Source organism: Cebus imitator, unplaced genomic scaffold (assembly GCF_001604975.1).
Source record: "Cebus imitator isolate Cc_AM_T3 unplaced genomic scaffold, Cebus_imitator-1.0 Scaffold350, whole genome shotgun sequence".
In the NCBI taxonomy this organism is placed as follows: Eukaryota; Metazoa; Chordata; class Mammalia; order Primates; family Cebidae; genus Cebus; species Cebus imitator.
Window position 1 is genome coordinate 2,044,995 of NW_016107665.1, and position 9,995 is coordinate 2,054,989.

Genomic DNA, 9,995 nt, shown 5'->3' on the forward strand with positions numbered 1-9,995 from the left:
TCTACCTTTCATCGTTGCTGTGAGCTCCTTAAGGCAAAAATCAAGTCACATTCACCTTTTAAATCTCCAAGGCCTGTATTAAATGTCTGGAGGGTTGAATTGTGAAAGCCCTATATGAGCTGGAAAGCATTTCTTGAATTTGTTACTATTCTCTTTCATAGTATTATAGATGATTAGATGATATTTGAGTTAACATGAAAAGAAAGTGTTTAATTTGAATTCTTAACACAGGAATGTTACTTCCCCCAGTATAAAGTGCTGCATATCTTTCTATAATCAGTTTTAAAGGGTTGTTTTAGAATATCAAAGATATTTCACTTATCTTTCAGTCTCCATAATAAGCTGTTTTAACACCCAGCTTCCAACCCCCCACTAACATAAATACCAAATAGAAAATGAGTGAAATCACTGGGTTTGCATTATAAGAGCCATTTCAGCTTTGTCTCTGCCCATTAGCTTCAAACAATGCAACAGATGCCTGTTAACAGTTTCATGCCCATTTTTAATTAGCAGATGGAGCTGTGTTTGTGTCTGTGTTCTGCCCAGCACTCATCTGAGTGACAGGGTAGTGGGTGGATTAGACCTGGACTGGGCGTTTGGGTTGAATAAGGCCAAATTCTATTTTTAAAAATATTTATGTAAACATTTTTATATAGACCGCTTGTATATCTCACTGGAATAGCATATGCCTATAGTACATTGATGTTTATGGTTATGTTTTCTTCTTGTCTTACAGGAAAAAAAAATGATCATTTTATAGTTTAAATATAGGTTTTCTTTAGTCTCAAAACTGTCATGAAGTGGCTTTCTTTTCCTTCCTCTCTCTCTCTCTCTCTCTCTCTCTATCTCTTTCTTTCTTTCTTTTTCAACAGTCTTGCTCTGTTGCCAGGCTGGAGCAATCCCAGCTCACTGCAACCTCCACCTCCTGGTCTCCAGCAGTCCTGCTTTAGCCTCCAGAGTAGCTGGGACCACAGGTGTACACTTCCATGCCTGGTTAATTTTTGTATTTTTTATAAAGACAAGATTTTTATGTGTTGTCCAGGCGGATCTCAAACTCCTGAGCTCAAGTGATCCGTGTGCTTCGGCCTCCCAAAGTGTTAGGATTACAGGTGTGAGCCACCATACCTGGCTGAAGTGGCTTTCTTTAAAGACCCATTTCAATATTTTGGCATAGTATGTTGAAGAATATGCAAAGCTGGGATGAAAAATGTCAATATTGATAGATTGGTAGTGACTGCCAGGAATGCTATGTTCTGTTCAGTTCTGAGGTCCCCAGTGAGCTCAGCATGGCTGAGGGCTGTGATGGATTCCTATTGTCTGCCATGGACAACAGGGAAAGAGAGGGAGGGTGGCAACTTCCTATACATTTGCTGTTTTCTAAAATGAATAGGTAGCTATTTGCTGTCTAACATGTTATGGCTAAATTTCAGTATTAGTAATATTATTAGTAAATAATGATTAGATATAGTATGTCTGGAGAGGTGCCCTTTTCCTATGTTCAGTTTTGTGTTTTGGGATTTTTCTTATTTCCCGTTGAATTAATAAGAACCTGAAAGGAGGTAGGCAGGCACCTGATTGTCCTTAGAGGAAGAAACAAATCGGCTTTTCAGAAAAAGTTAGCTAGTTGCTTTGGACTTTGGGAAGCTACGTAAAGCGGTGGAAACAGTTCTCCACAGCAGCTTACTTAGCTGTGATGGAAGTATTTTCTTATTGTCTTACTTGTAGCATTTAGCATTAGTTTAATTAAGCACTTTGGTATTTACCTGTTACTACAACTTTGGACATTTTCCAAGGAGCTCTAATCTTCCTCAGCCCCGAATTTTAATTCTTGGCTCTCAGGGAGAATGCCAACACTCTGGTTGTTCTTATGTTCATCACATTTGGGCTTGCTGCCACTGAGAAAGCCTGGGTAATGGTGCTGCTTGTGGTCTCCTGGCAGCACTGCAGGATTTCAAAGCACATTGCAAAAGCTGAATTAGGTGTGGAATCCCACTTCATCATGATAAAAACCATCCACAGAGCTGTTAAGCAACGTGTAGTATTGCATGGCCTTCTGCTGGCAGAGCTAGGACTGGTGTGGCTTCCCCTATCACGTTATAATTTTGCACTTTTGCAAAGAACTTGGTGGTAATTATTTTAATAAATCATAGATAATATCCTGATGTATAAAGTGGAAAGACAATCTTTGAAGATGTGTGATCAAGTTTTAATGTGAAATATTGGATGATTTATTAAAAGTTGAATTGTAAATTCATTTCTTACGCAATATTTGTTAATCTGGGATGGATATTGCAGCATACTCTAATCTCCTTACACACACATACATGTGAATACACCAAATCCATTACAAGAAAAAGAGTTTGTGTTGTGAGATGTCAGTGACTAACCCTTCTGTAATTTGTTTATTGCTTATAAATGCGGATGTGATCGCTGTTTGTGGTTTTCAACAAGGAGTCTTTTACTTTTTCTCTTCTAGAGATCTCTGAGTAAAATCTTGATAGAGCATGGAAAATAATTTTTTATCGAGAGCCAAGTGTTTTACTTTCGGAATGATTTCAACCACTTTATTATTTCATTGTCCCTTAGCACCTCACCCATACCAAGATTTAAGGAGAGGGGATTAGTCTGGGGAGAGAGAAATGAAAACATCTCCCCTCCTCCATCCGTTTCTTTGGCTACTTGGTTCAGTGTCTTTTTGCTTTTGTTAGCAGTTGGAGCAAACTATTGGGTGAAGAGTTAGAAACTTCTCTGTAGAATAGTTTGAGAATTAATAGTGACCTTTGACTTCTTTTTTTTTTTTTTTTTTTGAGATGGAGTTTCGCTCTTGTTACCCAGGCTGGAGTGCAATGGCGTGATCTCGGCTCACCGCAACCTCCGCCTCCCAGGTTCAGGCAATTCTCCTGCCTCAGCCTCCTGAGTAGCTGGGATTACAGGCACGTGCCACCATGCCCAGCTAATTTTTTGTATTTTTAGTAGAGACGGGGTTTCACCATGTTGACCAGGATGGTCTCGATCTCTTGACCTCGTGATCCACCCGCCTCGGCCTCCCAAAGTGCTGGGATTACAAGCTTGAGCCACCGCGCCCGGCCTGTGACCTTTGACTTCTATATTTCTTTATATTGTTTAGAACTAGATGATTGTAAAAAATTGGTGCCAGTCTCAGTCATAGCCAGTAATGAACACAGACCAGGGTGTTGTCTGCAAACAAAATAATTTGAGTTATTGCATTCCCTATTTTGTCTACGTTGTTTTGAAAATTTCCAACCTTTTAGAAGCATGAAAAACTTGTGGAAAAAGTGAAATAATTTCTTTCACATACACAAAATTCCATTATAATCAAGTTGAAAAACTTGCATATCTAAGTATATATAATATCATCAGAGGTATGTCTTTACTTTGGCCGTTCAGCCTTCAACTTTGTTTTTTTCTTTTTTTTTTTTTGAGACTTTGTCACCAGGCTGGAATGAGTGGCCTCCTGTGTATCACCCCACCCAGCTAATTTTTGTATTTTTTGTGGAAACTTGGTTTCATCACGTTGCCCTGGTTAGTCTTGAACTCCTGAGTTCAAGTGATCTGCCCATCTCGACCTCCCAAAGTGCTAGGATTACAGGTGTGAGCCACCGTCCCCAGCCAGCCTTTACCTTTGATGAGCACTATTACCTTTTAAATTTCTGTTGTGATCTTATTGTATGATTTACCAGTTTTTCTTCAAGTTATCTCTTAATTCTTATTTTAAAAAATATGTAGGGCTGTGAAAAACAATTGGTTTGTGTTTTGAATTACTCATGGCACAAACCCTTCCTGAAAACCTCAGACTAGCCTGTTTTCTGATCACAAAGGGTGAGTGCAGGCCTCAGTCTTCAGATCTTTTCTAGCTGCAGCATTCTGTGAGTCTGTGAAATCAAACAGTGCATATAAAAGGGTTTGTCTTTTTCTTTCTTCAGTAAATGATTGTGAATGAGGATTCTCTGCACTGGTAGACACTAGTGTTTTGATGACATGAAGACGGAAGAAGTAGCATTAGTTAATTCAAACAAGCCTGTATTGATCTTGTAAATTGGCTAAAATCTTTGTTGTACTAAAGGGACTGGTTAATGTTTTTGAATCCCGTTCTTTAAATGCTTTGGTTTGGGTCATAAAGCTAAACATCATCAGAAAAATAACTTCCTGAAAATTGTGAAAGTATTTCTTTGAGAAGAAATGTATAAAGTATTTTCAAATAGTCTCATTTTCTTTCTGTAAAACTGGTGAGGCTAGATACAGTGGCTCACACATGCAATCCCAGCACTTTGGGAGGCCCAGGAGGGAGGAGCCCTTGAGCCCAGGAGTTCAAGACCAGCCTGGGCAACATAGTGAGACACCCATCACCCCAAAAGGATAAATAAGACAAGACAAAACAAACAAACAAACAAACAACAAACTCATGGTGAGGTAGGTGGAAAATAATCTAAAATAATAGGAAGCCCTTTGCTGGTGCTAAATTTCCATTTGACAGATGATGGGTCTAAGGCCTAGAGGCACCGGAGTTGCCCAAGGTCACACAATGCCTGACATTGAACATTCATTTTTAAATTTCAAATCTATTTTCTCTTACACCCCATGTGCCTTTATTTCTCTTGCTACGAAAAGACAGTGATGGTTTGGCATACAGTCTGGGTGTAGTTAACGTTTTGTGGGAGAACAGAAAGGAACTGGACTAGGAGATCTGGAATGCAAGTACATCTTCGGCTCTTGATTAACCTTTTGCTTTGGGGTTAAAAGGGAGTGGCTGGGGGTAGGTGAGTTCTTAACTAGAACTCCAAGAACCCCTTTCCTCCTTGCTTAGGAAGTTGGGGGTAGGGATACTGTAGTGGTTTGTTAGTCAGCTACTCATGCCAAACATTAGGTCATGATCATTCTTACTAAATTCACTCATTCAACACTTTTTGGTCTGCAAAATTTTGAAAGGGGAGAGAGTTAGGGAGTGTCCAGGCGATTTTAACACAATGATGAAAAGGTCTTCAAAGGAGTAAATCTAAGTGTTTATGAGCGTGCAGAGGAGAGGTTGGGGAAAGTTTCCAGGAGGGAATTACATCTCAGCTCAGATTGGAATCCGAAGGAGGAGTTAGTTGGGTAGAACAGAAGAGAGTAAGGAGGGAGGCTCTCTGCCCACCAGAGAGACCGAATAGCCCTTGAAGGAGGAACTTGAAGACATCTTGTTCGGCTGATGCCTCAGGTAAATGAGAGAAGTGACAAGAGGCGAAGTTGGGTCATTAGAGGGTAGAAGTGCTTCTAACCTTATTCAAGAGTCTGGACTTTATCCGGGAGCAGTAGGGAGCCACTGTGGGATCATACATGGGGAGGCTGATTAGTACGTTAAGAGACATTTCCAGCAGTGGGTCCTTCCGGGGGGGTGACATTCAGCTGGCCGTTTGGGGCGACGGACTTTCCATCCCAGAACCATGGCCCAATTTATCCGTAACCTTGTGGAGAAGACCCCGGCGCTTGTGAACGCTGCTGTGACTTATTCGAAGCCTCAGTTGGCCACATTTTGGTACTACGCCAAGGTTGAGCTGATTCCTCCCACCCCTGCTGAGATCCCTAGAGCTATTCAGAGCCTGAAAGAAATAGTCAATAGCACTCAGACTGGTAGCTTCAAACAACTCACAGTTAAGGAAGCTGTGCCGAATGGTTTGGTGGCCACTGAGGTGTTGATGTGGTTTTATGTCGGAGAGATCATAGGCAAGCGTGGCATCATTGGCTATGATGTTTGAAGACCAATCTTTAACATCTGGTTATATTTGATTTATTATTTGAGTGTTGTTGGACCACGTGTGATCAGACTGCTATCTGAATAAAATAAGATGTGTTAAAAAAAAAAAAAGAAAGAGACATTTCCCTTCACTTGGACCTTTGCCATTTACAAAGTACTTTCACTGGCCAGGCGCGGTGGCTCACGCCTGTAATTCCAGCAGTTTGGGAGGCCTAGACAGGTGGATCACTTGAGGTTGGCGTTTGAGACCAGCCAGACCAACATGGAGAAACCCCACCTTGTTAAAAAAAGAAAAAAGAACTTATGTTATTACTTTATATATACTCAATAATTATATAAGGTAGAAGATGCTATCTCCTTGTTCTGGACAAAGTAACTAAAGTTCTGAGAGGGTAATTGACTTGATTAATCAAGTAAGAAGCTAGAGGGGCCAAGACATGAGCCTCGCACTTCAGTTCTGGACTGCACTGCGTGTGCAACAGCCTGTTCCTCTCAAAACAGGTGCTGGAGTTTTCCATGGGACTCAGTATGTTGGGCTCTTAGCCATAGGACCAGTCCCTTTCAGTGGTCTGTAAGAACTATCTAAACTGGCCAACAAACCCTTGAAAAGAATGTTGAGTGAAAAGATGAGATCAACCTCTCCTTGGACAAGCCTGGGTAATAGCTAATGCAAACATGCATCAAGTTCCCTCTGGGGCCCCAGAGGTCAGTGGGCTTGTGGTTTTGGGCTGTCTTCTGGCTTCTAACTCAGGCCCTTAGGAAGCAGTCAAATATGTGCACAGCAGAATGGAGACAGGAGGGCACAGAGTTTAATTATGAATCTGACTCTTTTGTGAAAAGGAAACTGATGATATCAGAAATCTCAGTGTTGCTGTCCACATGGGGACTGTTGGTTTGTTATGCTTGCATGCCGTTGGCCTTAGACTACTAAGTGCTAGGAACAGCTACCTTAATTGTGAGCTTCCTTCCTTGCCAAAGGCTTCATGTAAGCCTGTGCTTCTACTTGCGGGTGAAATTGCATCTACTCTAGCTTTTGTTTGTAAAAACCCTGTTTGGCAAAGTTTTCCTCACAGACACAGTGGCATTGTAAACTAGATGAACACCTGATTTGTTTAAGTCTCCATAATGCCACTGTGAGCCAGAAAGCAGAGAAGCCTAAGCAGCTTGACTTTTGATATAACAGAGTCCACTTGATAAAACTCATGAGCTTCCCTCATAGGGAAGCCTCTGAGCCCCACCTTAGCCTTTCTAGTCTTGACTTATGCAGTGATCATTGGTTTCTCTATGGCCCAAAAAGATTAGGAGCAGGGCTGAGAGCCTCTTGGAGGCAGGCCACCAACATCAGAGAAGAAAAAGTGGCAGTATGGGACTATGGAAATGACATTCAGTATATGACTTCAGATAAGTCCACAGTAAACTTCCTGGGCTTTTATTTCTTCATGTGTAAAAAGGAAATGTTCTAGATACACTGTAAAGTCTCTGTCAAAACTCTGGTCCTAAGTTATCACCAATGGAGTCACTGACAAAATGGAAAAAGTAGACATAAGGACTCAAAATAATGGTGTAGATAAAGAACTTGGGCTTTTGAGATAGAAACTCCAAAGTTCAAATTCTCATTCTACTACTTCCTATTTGAGAGCCTTGGACAAATTATTCAACCATTGTCTTTATTATGAGAAGGTTAGTAACTCCCTTGCAGGACTTTTTTTTTTTTTTTTTTGAGAATTGAATGCTGTTATTGTGTATATGATATGTTTGGCACATGGGAAGCACACACAAAGAGTGTGTGTAAATGTGTGTGAACGAAATCAGTCCCTAGTTGACTGAGGGCAGGTCCAGACAGCTGTTAAGAACCTTGGTAATCTTTGGGGGCTTGCTTCATTGTTATAGCACTTGATTTTAATAAGAGTTAACATTTATTGAGTGCTTACTGTATACCAAATACTGTTCTAGGCATTAATATTATTCATGTATTGAGCCATTTAATTCTCACAACAGTGCCTTAGTTGTGTTCTGTTATCCCCGTTTTCCAAATGAGATAACTGAGGTACAGAATGGTTGAATAACCTTTCAAGATCATATAGCTAATAAAGTCTAGTTCCAGAATCCATTTGTAACCACCATACTTTTTTCTGTCCCAACAGTGACTCAGAAATATTTTTTCTGATTCATTATCTTCAGGGAGGTAGTATTGTGCAGGGTGAATTGTGGGTGCCACTCCTTACCAGCTGGATGACCTTGGTGAGTTCTTTAACCTACGTGGTCTCCTAGTTCCTCTTCTCTGCAGAGCATTGTCATGAGCCAGCTGAGTGAAGTACTGTGGTAAAGCATTAATGAAGCACAGGGCCTGTCGTGCAGTCAGGCTCAGTATTTGGTGAGGGTTTTCATTTTATCCAGGTAATGTAAGAAGCACCTGTTAGGATGAGTTCCATACAAAATATGAATGGAAGCATTCATTTTGGTTACTTAAAGGAATGTATATCAGTTTTCTAGAAAATTACTTCTTAATAAAGTTTAGGAGTGCATGCATTTTACAAAGCTATAAATTAGAAATATTTGTCTTCAAACTCATCCCCAGAGTGACAATATTATCCCTTACATCAGCTGGCGTAAGGAGGCGTTGAAAATCAGCCCTTGATGGCTGGCTGTGGTGGCTCACGCCTGTAATCCCAGCACTTTGGGAGGCTGACCCAGGCAGATCATGAGGTCAGAAGATCGAGACCATCTTGGCTAACATGTTGAAACCCCATCTCTACTAAAAATACAAAAAATTAGCTGGGTGTGGTGGTATGGTACGTTCTTGTAGTCCCAGCTACTTGGGAGGCTGAGGCAGGTGAATCACTTGAACCCAGGAGGCAGAGGTTGCAGTGAACCAAGATCCCACCACTACACTCCAGCATGGGTGACAGAGCAAGACTCTGTCTTAAAAAAAAAAAAAAAAATCAGCCCTTGACCTCGGTGCAGCGTGTTAGTGTAATATAAGGAGCAACTTCTTCCAATTGCTGCAGACTCTCAGGGCATCTTGAATTACCACTTTGGATGAAAACATAAACAAAAAACAGCGTAGACTACCCTGTCTAGAAGGGACAAATGTTTCCATTTAAATATTCTAGTTCAATACCCTCTGGTAAGGGCCCTGAATTTTAAGTACAGTGAGTTTCTGAGTGAAATCTCCTGAATTTTAATGAGTTTGTTTGCATACATGAATTCGAACAATACATTAAATCTTAAAACACGTTAGCTGATTTTAATGGAGTAAATTGCCCAACTTGAAAGTTAGTAAATAGGTTTTTCTTTCCCTAATAATCAAGATGATACTTTCATCTCAAAAAAGCCATTAATCATACTTTTACAGTATCAATATGTGCTGTTAATTTCTTTTTCATCTTTAAACTGTCTCAAGAGATTTAGGAAAATAAATGTGCATAAAGTATGATTTCCCGCCTTTAACACTTTTTCTCATACAAGAATGAGGGCAGGGCGCAGTGGCACACACCTATAATCCCAGCACTTTGGGAGGCTGAGGCGGGAGGCTCACTTGAGCTCAGGAGTTCAAGACCAGTCTAGGCAACATAGGGAGACCTCATGTCTACAAAAAAATTAAAAAAATTAGCTCATGTGGTCATGTGCCTGTAGTCCCACCTACTCAGGAGGCTGAGGTCAGAGGATTACTTGAGCCCAGGAGGTCAAGGCTGCAGTGAGCTATGATGGCACCACTGTACTACAGCCTGGGCAACAGAGAGAGACCTTGTCTAAAAGAATAAATAAATAAATAAAGGATGCATGCACACATGGATGATAGTTGGTAGGGACAAGGGCAGGAAGGGCCTCAAGCCAGTGTAAGTAAGGAGGACAGATTTTGTTCTGATTATAGTTCAAAGGGTTACATTCAGGGAAGTGACACTTTTTTTTTTTTTTTTTTTGAGATAGAGTTTTGCTCTTGTTGCCCAGCTTGGTGTGCAATGGCGCCATCTCAGCTCACTGCAACTTCCGCCTCCTGGGTTTAAGCAATTCTTCTGCCTCAGCCTCCTGAATAGCTGGAATTACAGGCGCCCGCCACAGTGCCTGGCTAATTTTTGTGTTTTTAGTAGAGATGGGGTTTTGCCATGTTGTCCAGGCTGGTCTCGAACTCCTAACCTGAGGATCTGCCTGCCTCGGCCTCCCAAATTGCTGGGGTTACAGGTGTGAGCCACCGCACACGGCCCACACATTTTACTTCTTTGCTCTGAAAACATGTCAGGTT

General features: G+C 41.1%; 2 protein-coding genes across 2 annotated transcripts in view; both read left to right on the forward strand.

Annotated features, from left to right (window-relative positions):
* The window catches only part of RAB8B (RAB8B, member RAS oncogene family), an 81,275-nt gene that overhangs the window by 7,904 nt on the left and 63,376 nt on the right, over nucleotides 1-9,995 (forward strand). The gene's annotated exons all lie outside the window — the stretch shown is intronic.
* On the forward strand, nucleotides 5,356-5,863 carry LOC108287666 (ATP synthase subunit g, mitochondrial-like). The gene has a single exon (XM_037730537.1). The coding sequence runs from the start codon at nucleotides 5,442-5,444 to the stop codon at nucleotides 5,751-5,753; it is 312 nt and encodes a 103-aa protein (XP_037586465.1). The 5' UTR covers nucleotides 5,356-5,441; the 3' UTR covers nucleotides 5,754-5,863.